The sequence below is a fragment of the Ceratosolen solmsi genome, unplaced genomic scaffold (assembly GCF_000503995.2).
Source record: "Ceratosolen solmsi marchali unplaced genomic scaffold, CerSol_1.0 scaffold49, whole genome shotgun sequence".
Lineage (NCBI taxonomy): Eukaryota > Metazoa > Arthropoda > Insecta > Hymenoptera > Agaonidae > Ceratosolen > Ceratosolen solmsi.
The window spans coordinates 1,187,677-1,201,094 of record NW_011948450.1 but is presented as its reverse complement, the minus strand read 5'-3'; the positions used below and the strand labels follow the sequence as shown (position 1 = coordinate 1,201,094).

Below are 13,418 nucleotides of genomic sequence, written 5' to 3'. Positions count from 1 at the left end.
ACTTTACGAGTGAGCTTATGTTGTCGAAAATGTGGGCACGCGGCGTCTTTACAGTATACTTGCACTGACCGGCAGTTACGCTTGATTGAGAGCGGAGTGAATTTACGAATGAGCTTCGCCTCATGGCGCGTTGCGCTTAAATGTGCATGCGGCGTCTTCAGCGCCGGCAACAGTGTCGATGCGCGTCCCTTCCAGAAATTTTCCTTTGGCGTGAGAAAACGAAGCTTCTAGAAGTTTCGAAGGCGTCCCTTTTTTGTGAGTGCTGGCAGTAAATAATATTTCAAATCGTAAACTTGCTCGGACTTGCCGAGTTTTGTTTGTAAACATTTTCTCGAGTGCCCGCCTCGGTCCGCACGTGCGGATCAGCCTAGGCGCACGTGGTGGCCAGCCTTGCTGCACGCGCGGTCAGTCTAGGCGCACATGCGGTACGCCGGACTGCGTAAATGACCTTTCTTTTGTTTGAAATTCATGGGACTGCTTCAATCCCGAACAAAGATATATTATATACACATAATATTAAATTACAAATAAAGAAAATAGGATATAATTATGGTTATGCTAAAATATCAGATACAATTAAAACATTTGTATGTTATTAAACTTTTTTAAATTTTTTGAAAGATACCTTTTTTTAAACTATGTTTCACTAATTATAAATAAGTTCAAAAAACCTTTAAAATATATTAATCTAGTACTTAGGTAAGTAGATTTAGGTACTATAATAAATAGATATAAGTAAGTTAAGATTAGTTAGATATTAGTACTAAGATAAGTATACATAAATACTAAAAGTAGTAACATAGGTACTAGAATAAATAAATATAAGTATTAAGATAAGTAGATATAATTTTGTTTTAACAAGAATTTATATTACTAATTTAGACAATATATTAAAAATATATTTTGATATAATATTAATAACTAATACTAATTAATAAACTGTAAGTTAATTAATACAATAAATTTGGTTAATAAGTACTTCTATTCATCTCTTGTTATAATTACATACTTAATGTAGTTATATCAAACACTATGTGTGATATTTTGTTCTACTTTTGATGTCACTAAATAATGAAGTGAACTTTTTGGATAACAAAGTTTATGATATAAAAAATTTTAAAACATAGCGCAGATATAATCTCATTTTTACTAAATGTACAATACATTTTTACTAAAAAAAGGCGTAATAATCATGGTAGATGACTATACTGTTCTTATAAAAAAATATCGAACTGTACTCACTTTAACATATTCCAAACAGTTATGTAAAAACTGTAACTAGCTAAAAATTATCATATTTTCATAAAATAATAGTATTTAATTCCGAGTTTTTTTGCTTCAACGCGACAATAAAACGAATTGTTCTTATTATTATTAGCAAAGTGGCGCGAAACTGGATTCTCGACACTGGCGCTGGAGTTTGCTTACTTTCGTAAGCTTCCGAACTTGAAGTAAGGTGAGGTTTACTAAAATGAGACGCCCCTGGCGGGCGCGAAACTTGACGACGCGTACTGGAATATATTCCGCACTGTCGTTTTAAGAGGAGCTTCTTCGTCCTTAGTGCTTGTCGATGTAATACTCTGAATCTCAATATATATGTATTATTATAGTAATACTACTTACAAAGACTAATCGTTGACTCGTCTTCAGACTCTGATAGACGGATTGTCGGCGCTCCCTTTGAACAGGTAACGACGGTTTCTTGAACTGCGTTAGTGGACATACGGGTTTATGTCGTAGTCTTTCTATGGCAGTAACTACTGTTCCAGTAACAGTGTTAATTAACAATCCGAAGAAGTGTAAGTCGTTCCCGAAATAGCGCTAAATGGACTCTCACTAAAACTTAACTGAGTATGAAATGTCTCAAGGGCTTAATATATTGAGAGTATTACTAAATGAGAGATATCAAAAAAAAGAGAGACACTTCAACAAAGAGTAATGTCACGAGAATACTACTAAGGAAAAACTATCACGAGTAAATATCAAGACAGTTAAATATCACGAGTAATAAATATTAAGAGAGTTAAGTATTATAAGTAAATGGGTATTGAAAATTGCGCCCCTTAAATACATTTGCTGACTATGAACTTTACTTGAACCCCTTCCCTTATTTTCTGTCCAATCAGAGACTCCTCCCTTATAGTGCGAGGGCAGCGCCTCTTTTGGCTTCGGAGTTAATTAAGGGCCTAGTCGTCTCTGGGTCTTCATTATGAGCAGATCTCTCGTTGCTGTTGCCGCATGCGAGAGCATGTTGGCAGCGGAAAGGGGGGCATCGCTGGTACATCTGGTGACAGCATTGCAACGTGTAGACAGCGGGAAGGGGAAGGAAGGTCCGCTTGCAATAATGTAGTTGCTTGATGTAGTTACCGAGAGGAACGAAAATGCAGATGTCTAAACTATAGTTTTTCCCGTGTTTATGGTATTGTTTTTCCAGATGTTTTATGACACTAATGCGTAAGAATTTTGAGCAAGCGAAGTTTTGAAATCCAAATACAAATTTTACGATGTTACTTGCCAGATGTTTTATTGCACTGACAAAAAAAGGAAAAATGTTTCGCATTCCCGCACATTCCGCCCGCCATCATCACTTCTAGTGATGATTATTTTTCATTTTCTGAGATTGGGAGAACTGCTAGCTTGTGTATGGGCCATTTGACGATCGTTGTTGCTGTTTTTACAGTGACTACTCTGGTTAAGCCGTCCTTGCCGGGTGGATATTTATTACCCTTGCCAGAGGCCATTTACATGGTGGAAATCGGTTATTGGTGATGAGTACTAGTGAACCAACCTTTATGTTGTTTAGTAGATGGTGCCATTTAGATATTGATTGCTGTCGTCGTAAATAACAAGATGGCCAGTGTGACCAGAATTGCTGGACACGTTGTTGAATAAATTGCCAACGGCGCAATCCTGATATTGATAATACGTCTAAAGATGGTTCAGTTATTGTAGTAAATGGACATCCGATTAGAAAATGACCTGGAGTTAATGCAGCGTAATCACCTGGATCGTCACTCAAGGGCTCTAGTGGTCTTGAGTTTAAAATTACTTCAATTTGAGTCAAGAGAGTCGTGTTCCTTAAACGTAAGTAGCGTTTCTCCAACTGTGCGCCGTAAATGAAATTTTGTAAACTTTACTACTGCTTCCCATTTTTCTCCCATGTGAAACGCAGCTGGTGGGTTAAAATTCTATCGAACATTGTCTTGTGAAGTTATCGTTGCAATTTTATGATGCTCTTCTGATCTCCGTGAGAATAACCTTTTCAATTCCTTGTTTGCTCCTGCAAACGTGGTGCCACAATCTGAACGCACGTGTGTGGGATGCCTCTGCGAGAAGAGAATCTCCAATAGGTAGCTATGAATCCATCTGTTGAATAGTCGCTGACCACTTCAAGGTGTACAGCAGATAAAGAAACATACAAAAACACAAATCCATGCCTTTTGGGTCTTTGCGCCTCTACTCTTCCATGTTTTCAGGGTTAAAGGATCAGCATAATCGACACCCGTATACGCAAATGGTATTGATGGTGTTACTCGCGATAGCGGTAATTGTCCCATCATCTGTTCAGTACAGATTCCTCTCTGTCGTGCACATATGGCGCATCGCAGAGTGTGAGATTTTACCGCTTATCGGCTTCCAAGAATCCAATACTTTTGTCGTGTATGCGCTAGGGTGAGTTGGGTGTCTCCATGCAGTGTCCGTTGATGAGCCTGGGCTATCACCAGATCCGTAAATCGTGATTGGCGTGGCAATATTGCAGGGTGTTTTTGTTCGTATGCGAGAGAAGAATTCATTAGCCGTCCTCCTACTCGAATGACTCCTTGCGAATCGATATAAGTTGTTAAGCGATGGAATGCGTGTCCATTTTGCAGTTTATGTTTTGACTCAAACATCTTGATTTCATGGGAAAAATAAACAGCCTGTGTTGTTTTTATCCAGAAAATTCGTGCATTTTCTACCTCCTGTGAATTTATGGGCATGTCGGGAGAAGGCTCACGCCTTTTCCTTAAACGTTCAATGAATCCAGTGCATGCAGCTGTGATTCTCAATATCTGATGTAGTTTTGGATACTTATAAATTACATCCCAGTGATAGTCAATGGGTTTTATGATAGCTACAAGAGAAATGCCAGGGCGTGTTCATACGCTTCGTCATTCTGTGTTGGCTGCTTAGGCCACGATTCTGGTGACTGCATCCACGATGGTCCCATCCACCACAAATTATGATCCTTGATTTGCACGGTGGTCAATCCTCGCGAGGCACAGTCAGCAGGGTTGGAGGTTCCGGGAACATAGTTCCATTGAGAATCGGATGTGATCTCTTAAATTTGTGCTACTCGATTTCTCACAAAGTCCTTCCAACGTGATGCGTGGGATTTTATCCATGCGAGGGTTACTCTCGAGTCTGTCCATAAATATGTAGCGGTTACTTTCATGTTCAGGGTATTCTTAACATAATGCATGAGTTTTGATAGTAGCAGTGCTGCTGCTAGCTCCAGCTTGCGAATGGTAAGTCTCTTCAACGGAGCTACCTTCGTCTTGGAGCATACGAAGGCAACCTTCTAAGCTGGATTGTGGACGACAAGATAGATGACTGCTTACATGGCCAATTGAGAAGCATCAGAGAAACCATGCAGTTCGACATTTGATGTCTTCTCTGTGTTGACCATCGTGGTACCTTAATATTGTTTAACTCTGACAGATACTTTTTGATGGTGTTCCATCTATTTGAGATTTGGTCTGGCAGTGGATCGTCCCATTTGATAGTGTGTAGCCATAATTCTTGCAGCATTATTTTGGCTCTTATTACCACTGGTGAGACGAAACCTGGTTGGTGACCATGTACACTGTTATTGTAAATGTGAAATTATCATGTTGTGGATTCCATTGTAATCCGAGAATTTTGATCTTGCAGTCATTGAATATAATAGTTTCTGGCTCTTGACTGGGTTCTGCCCGTGTGATAGTGAGGACGTCCCTGTGCGTCGAATGCCATTTTGTTAACGGGAAACCGCCCGCCTTCAGAGGTTTATATATATGTGTATACCTCTGTATACAAATTTTACGATGTTTCTTGTCAGATGTTTTATTGCACTGACAAAAAGGAAAAATGTTCTCGCATTCTGGAACACTTAGCATAGATTATTTCATATATTCTATAAAATTAAATATAATGTAGATGATTGCACTATAATATAAGCTAATGAAACACTACTATATAATTTATAATATATTAAGATTTATATGAAACGAGACAATAAATTATCGTATAATTCTAGGGTTATAGTATGTTATAGATATATTAAGTTATAGTGCGAAACATTAAAAACATTAGTTCACAGAAGATATAATAGGTAAGTCTAGTTGTAATCTCTGAAAACTCAAATATTAGACCAGCAGAGTGATCCTGTCATAAGATGATTAGTAAAACTTACTTTCTATTACTTTCATGCTTGACCTTTTTATGAGCATTGTAGGTTTTTTCTATATTATAGACTCACGTTTATATATGTGCAAAGTAGAAAAGTATGTTTGCTAAACTTTTTTTTTAATGAAAAGAGAGAAAATGTGGTTAAACATTATATTGGTATTTTTAATTACTTAAAAAGAGAATGAAGTAGAAGTGCAGAGTATGAGGTGTCAGCTTACCGTTAAAAATATTTATATATTACATAATTTTTTATAATAAGAATATCTCTGTTACAATATAATATAGATAATATAATATAGATTTTTAAAGCATGCGACTTGACATTTTCATTATAATTTAGAAGTTGCTTTTAATATAAATTAAAAACAATAAAATAAATAAAAAAAAAATTAAATTCAATGAATAAATATTTTAAACCTTAAAACTTAAAAACATTAAATAATGTTCAAAATATGTAAGTCATTATCATAATTTTATTGATAATTTTGTAAAATACAAATACAATTTTTATAAACTATTGTATAAGCTTGTAGAACAAATAAATATAAAAGGTCTTTTTATGTAGCATTTGGCTATATTATTTGTTCACAACTATCCTACAGTCTATAAAAATTGTATATTGCATGGATCTGGCATGTCCCATGATATTTATAAATTAAAACTCTTGCAAAATATTTTATTATAAATAATTAGAATCAATTTTAAATTACCATTAATACATAAATAATACAAATATCATATATTTTATTCATTAAATGATCTTGTTCTTTAAATAACAGTTGCAATAAATGTAACGATAGCATCTTTTAAGAACGTAATAAGAAAAAAATCGTTTATATTATTATTTATCTAAATTTTTTGTTTCTATTTTGGTTGGGATTGTTCTAAATTTATGATAAACAATCATTGTTCATTTTATCATTAAGCAAATTTTTTAAATGATGGTTACTGTCTGGGATCAGACTGAAAATCTCCGTGTGATGTTGGTTGGAGGTGTTGCTGGCAAATTGAGGAGGCAAATGCAATGATTCAATTCTACAAATAGTATATCTTTGTCTTTCCTTTATTAAATACAATAATGTAATAATAGTTAATGGTTATAGAAGTGTGTAAATGGAGAGTATGAGTGACTTATGTATTAGGTTTCTTCAATGATTTTACGTGTGTGCATAATGAGCCGCCTCTGTTTAGTCCGTTGCTGATTTAATTATGCGTGATGAGCCGCCGCTGCTTATCTATGTTGAGATACGTTGATATATGCTTGAGTTATACTTTTGTTAATTTCATTCTTAAATTATGTTTGCACTAACACTTTTTGAATATAGTTTAATGTATTTTGATTGTTGTGGCATCACTATTGGTTTATTAGATTGCTTGTTACTTGATGATTAATTTGTATAGCTACAGTGAGGGATGACTGTAGTTTAGATGTTTGATGATAAAAAAGTGAGTCCGTTGTGATGACAGCGTAATTTATAACTAGCAAATGAGCTGCGCATCAAGCGCTGCTCAAATATTTTTCGTAGAAGCGGTGCGACACCGGCAGTGCACTGGTGCCTGTTGCTATGCCGAATTATAATCGTATATTCGAGTTTTCAGCATAGGACATTTCTCGAATTCGCTACATTGTTTTGTTTTCTCTCACTTTTGAATTCCGCTTTAAACTGTTTCAATCCCGAACAGTTGCCTACTTGTAATTCCTATTTCTACGTTAAGATTTGTTACCTATTTTTTTCATATCTTGATACAATATTGTTTATATACCAAGTTTATGATAAATTAAGCAATATATTCAAAATTAAAATTTTGGCTCTAATGAGCTTACGAAAAACTATAAATTACATTTTCAAATATAACTATCAAGGAAATTATAAATTCAGGTATTTCTCATTTTTTAGTTATAAAGTTTATTATAATTCTAGAACTATTAAATATAAATTATTATATTTCTTTTACAGGAAAAGTGGATTATATCTAGAAGTAATGAAAAGTAAGTATTAAATAAGTAATATATTTAACAATTAATAATTTATTGACAAATGTACAAATTATTTAAATAAAAAAATTTCGAATAAAAATATATAGCAACTATAGAGCTAAACAGATTATTAGTAATTTCACTTTATTTCTTTTAATAAACTCGTTTCGATAACATCAAACATGTATGTTTCACTTAGTTAGAGAGAAAATATTTATGTACATTGTTTTTGATAATTTCTTTTATGAATTTTCTAATGTCTCTTTTATAGAATTTATGAAATTTTAAATTTGATAAAATGAGTCTATTTTTCATTCAAGAACGATCTGATAGATTATAGGAATAATTTTTTTTAGTGTCAACTATATACAATATGTAATATTTTAAAGTGTACAGATAGATGTATTATAAATTTAAAATTGTATTCAAAATTATAAAAAAAAGCTACAATTTAAGAAGAAAATTACATGTTTATATTTGTAAAATATATTTTAATTAAATAAAATTCAAATTATTTTTATGCAGGTATAATTACAATTATAAGATGATGAATATTATAATTAAGATAGTTAAAAACAACTCAATAATGTCCGAAAAACCAAATAACATAACACGCGTTATATTAACTCGTGTCTGATTAATTTTAGTTAGTTAATAGTATAAAAAAATTAAGGGAAATGCAATTAATTTGTATTAGAATAAGAAATCACAATCGCTATTAAATTATAAATAATGCCGATAAATAAATATTATAATAAAGTGCTAATACATGAAATTAAAAAAATTAAATAATAAAAGACATGCATTTATGTTTATTTATTCAGAATATTTAATGAATGTAGGTGATAATTAATGAATAAAAAATATTCAAAGAAAAAGTATACAACAAACTGATTTCAGTATAAATGCTGTTTTATTGTTATATTTACTGTTCAGAATGAAACTACTCAGTAATGAAAATTAATTGCTTTATTTAATATGATTCCATTACATTTATATTTATTATTAATGCGCAATATTTGAAGTATTCGCTACGAAAACTCTATGAAATTGAAGCCTTATTCTGTATCCGTATAGCAACAAAAGAAGATTCTCGAACCTACTACAGCTTGATTTCCGAGAATTTGCCAGAATTTCCACGAATTTCATACTAAATCTACGAAATCATATATAAGGACGTACAGACGACGAAGCAAAATAACATTGTTGCAAATTTACAAAATACATTGATGCAATAATCTATAATAAATTATAAATTATTATTTAATAATTTATTTAAATTAAACAGTATTGTGCAACATTTTTGATACATTGATAAGAAATACGAATTACTATTACATACGATTTTTATTTTATGTAACAGATATTGTATATCATACCAATGTGTACTTAATTGTTTAGAAATAGAACAAAATAATCTCTATATTAATTGAATTTAACTTTTAATTGATATTTACTTAAATTACGGTATCGTTGATAGTTAAACTGAATAGTATTTGTGAATATCGATTGTTTGAAAACTTAATAACTTATATAAAAATTAAAAACTATATTATTAATGAAACTATATTAAAACTATAAAAAACTATATTATTACTATATTATTAATTATATATAACTATATAATTAATGAAAATCTATTTTAAAATATAAACTTCTACAATAAATAGAAAAAGTATTCATGAAGCTTAAGATATAACATTCTACACACAAAAATAGTGCATAAGCTTTGAATCTTCATAACTTTTAGTGTATTTGTTTGAGATTCTGATAACCTTTCGCGAGTGTCAGATATCTGGAAAGATTCAAGTCGTCAAACATGTGCGAAAAACCGTTGTAGCTAAACATCTAGGAAACTCCGAGTTATTAGACATCTGGAAAAACCAAGCTCAATAGACATGTGGAAACAGTCGTTACATGCAAAAATTTCTGATCTAACGATACACAACGCATCCACTGTTGTCAAGTCTATCCATGCTACCGCTTGGATAAGCCAAGCGAAGGCGTTTCAGTCAAGAGCTCCTCGTGGCTTTCAAGCCACGAGAAGACTACTCTCACTGATAGAGGCGCTCTTGCTGATGTAGCCACTATCGAAGTCAAAGTCTTTCTGAAGACAAAAGACACAGGCGTCCTCGCTTGGTCGCGCCACCAAAAGGGGCGCACTCTGATTTAGACGCTTGGGACCACGGAGCGCTTTGATTGAGGATGCTAGCACATAGGCGTTCTTTAAGTGGGAAATCAGGGTCAGAGGTCTTAAAAGGGGGACGATACAAACAGGGTTGCTGTTCACGTGGAGAAGCCAAAGGAGAAGGAGGCTCTAGCCAAGGAAGAAGTAGTGATGAAGTCTGAAGTAAACCACAGATAGAAGGAAGACGCACCAATTCTCCTGTGCTGTTATTGAAAGGTGTTGACGCTATTTCTTTCATACCACGAAAGGGCCAAACTATCCGAGATACACTCCCGCATTTCGAGCTTACATAATAATTGCCGATCCTTGTAAAATCGGCAACAAGTCATCACCATGAACAAGGAGCATTTGTGATGGCGAACTATTCATTACTGGATTATGTCAAGGCTACTGCATCACTGTGAGTAAACAAAGTCTGTGCTACTCAGTTATTTATTCTTATAAAATCAACAACATCGTCATCATAAAGGAGCATCTCGTGAAAATAACATTTTCACTCTAGGATCAATCTGAAATAACGGTATCAACGTGATTAAATGTAGTATACACTCTTCCATCATATATTTCCAATATAACAATAGTGTCGTTTAGAATTCTAGCCATCCAATAGTCTGAAGTCCGAGATAGTTGGATTAGACTATGATCACCGGTGGGGAAAAGAAGTGCGGGCAAGTGGAAGAGATAGCGTATTTATTCAAGAATTATATACATTTGCTAATCGTGCTGTTTCTTGCCTTTTATTTTACAAACTACGCAATAATGATGAATCTAAGATGGTGTTGAGAATCGGTGAGATCTTATAGTTCGGTAGTAGTTGCCACGTGGCTTTAGTATGCACTACATATGGAGGTAGGAGTTCGTACATCTCCAGATGCTCTTGATATAGTATGCTTGGTAGTAAATTATTACACTGAAAGTAAGAGGTCCTAAATTTCTGGTACCTCTTCGTGTAATGCCACTTGATGGTAACGTATTGAGTTGTCCTCACTGGAGAGACTATGTTGGCTGCACACTGCGGGAGAGGTGCTTTACTGGCTTGTGATAGATATATAATTATTAATAGTTCTTTGCTGGCTTGTGATAAGTGTACAATTATTAATAGGCCTTCGCTCACTTGATGGTTGAACTGGTATTAAATATAATGGCTTCATTATTTTGGCGTAACTAGCTAATAGCTGTAAAGTTTGACTGATTGATGTAAATCAATGAGTGTAACTGAGTGATTGGTGTATGGAAGAAAGTATTTGCTGGCTAGCGTAATGACTGATCACTGATTGACTGAATAATTTACAATGAGCCTCTAGGTGTAGCGGGTTGCTCTTAAATAACTGGGCGGCATATCTGCGTTATAATAGATATATTACAATATATTAATTTCAGAAACATGCAAACGAGTCTTATAAAATAGCAAATAATAATACCTGACTAGAATAATGAAGCAAGGTTTTCGAATTTCTTCTATTTATTATATATAATTATTATACTATATTATACTATATTATATACTATTATTATATATATATATATATATATATATATATATATATATATATGAAAGTGTTTGATAAATTTAAATATTACAAGATATAAAGACAATTTCTCATAAACACATTTTTCTCTATTTCCTTGAACAAATTTAGTATAAATATTATAGAAAATTTTAAATTAATTTTTATAAATTTCCAATTTGCTGAAGAAAGGATATTTACTTAATATAAATTATGTATTACGAACACTATCGAATTTATTAATAAATATCACTATTATTTTATCTAAAATATTGCTTTTAGAAAATGTTTACTTTTATACTACAAACTCAAGTGGTTGATTCATAGAGGTTTTGTACAAGTATTAAAAAATCCTTCGATGCAGTTTTTACAACTCTTACAAAAACTCGTAAGTATTATTTTTAAAGGAATATTTTACAAGTTTTATAAGGTTTATTATTTTACTATTTTTTGTTATAAGTAAGAACTATTTATTTCGTTAAATTCATACAAATATAAGTAAATATCAGATAAACCAATAAAATATAGATACACATACACACTTTCCCACATATATAATAATATGCATTATATAAGGCCAATAATATATCTGATTTTCAAGCTAATTATATTTAATAATTAAATGTTCTCTCATGTGTCTAAAAACATTTATATTTAGTAAAATAAAATATTGCTCTATTTTGTCATAATTGTTTTATATCATTATAAACATATCAAATCATACCAACATAAATAATAATTAAAAAATAATGAAAAAACTTTAAAACTTCTAAAACATTAAAACATTAAAACTTCTACACACATACTTACACATATTTCTTTTTTTTCTTTCTCATTATCAATAAATTTATTTAATAACGAATGAAGACTATAAATTTCGAAATAAATGAAAACTTCGATATAAAATTTAAAAAATATTTTCATCATTTCAATAATTTTTTTTAATTTTTATTTCATGCAAATTAATTTTTAAATTAAGTGTGTACTTTCGTTTATATTATAAATTAAAAGGCTATCTATTATACTTATTTCTTCAATTATCAACAAAAATTTTCTTGTATACATTCAAATGTTAAAAAAATAATAGCTAAAAATGGATTCATTTTCTACTATATTTGAAATAATAAATAATTACTTCAATTTCAGAGTATCGGAATAATAGCTGGATTATGCTTTTTTGGAACTGTTAATTCAGATCAATTAGGAATTCAAGCAGTTCAAGGTGTAATATTTATTTTAGTATCGGAAAATACTTTTTTCCCAATGTATAGTACATTGTCATTAATACCTCAAGAATTGCCTTTATTTGTTAGAGAATACAGAGCAGGGCTATATTCATGTCATATTTATTATATGGCTCGGATAATTTCTTTAGTGAGTATTAGTTTAAATAAATATAAATTAAATTCAATATAATTATTCAAATATAAAAAAATATATTTTGTTTGTTTATATCGCTTGAAAAGATTTTTTAACCTTGTTTGAAATTGGAGCATTTATTCGAGACCTTCGGTTCTCGGAAAGTTTACATTTTCTCACGCCGAATTCCCGATTAGCCGAAAGCTTAGAATTCTCGAACGTTCTATAAGGCTGCTTAGCTTTCGCGTAGCAACGTCGATCGAATTCTCAAATCTTCCAAGGCTTTGCTTTCGCAGAATTCTCGAATAGTCGAAAGCTTAGATTTCGATCATTCACGAAGTCAGTTTAGTCTCGACCGGTTACATTTGTTTACGCCGAATTCTCGACTAGCTGAAAGCTTAGAATTCTCGAATCTTTCAAGGCTTCGCTTTCGTAGAATTCTCGAATAGCCGAAAGCTTTGTCCCGAGCTAGTATTACTTGACGCATTGATATTTAAGGAAGCGTGCCTCAAGACTCTACGTAGTTAACATAAAGCAGTCATTCAGTACGTAGTGTCGGTAGTCATTCATTGCATAGTATCAGTTATTCACATGCTCTCTCAGTGCAGCCATTGCAAGGAACGCTCATTCGCTTTTCAAGTGCGCACGGTAACAACCAGTCAAGGGTTGACTGCCGTTCTAGAAAATAGTCGATTACATAAAACATGGTATCTGACCCTTCTACAGTCGAAGGTATATCACCCGTCTTTCATGAGAATAACTAGCGCTCAGATATTCCCATTCTTCTTACGAATATGTCCGATTCATCTTGCTAACTACCACACAGACATTCCCATACTCCCCTTACGAGTATGGTAGATTCTCCCTGCTAATCACTGCTAACTACTACTACCCCATTCCCATGCTCACCTTATGAGTATGGTTGACTCTCCTTACTGATCTTTACAACGTCAGC

General features: G+C 32.5%; 1 protein-coding gene across 1 annotated transcript in view; it reads left to right on the top strand.

The window, feature by feature from the left end:
- The window catches only part of LOC105366568 (protein scarlet-like), a gene marked incomplete at its 3' end in the record, with an annotated part of 45,406 nt that overhangs the window by 7,300 nt on the left and 24,688 nt on the right, over positions 1-13,418 (top strand). Inside the window, exons 2-4 of the mRNA XM_011505061.1 lie at positions 7,389-7,420; positions 11,387-11,492; positions 12,251-12,478. Of these exons, the coding sequence (XP_011503363.1) occupies positions 7,389-7,420; positions 11,387-11,492; positions 12,251-12,478 (366 nt within the window). The remainder of the gene's footprint in view (positions 1-7,388; positions 7,421-11,386; positions 11,493-12,250; positions 12,479-13,418) is intronic.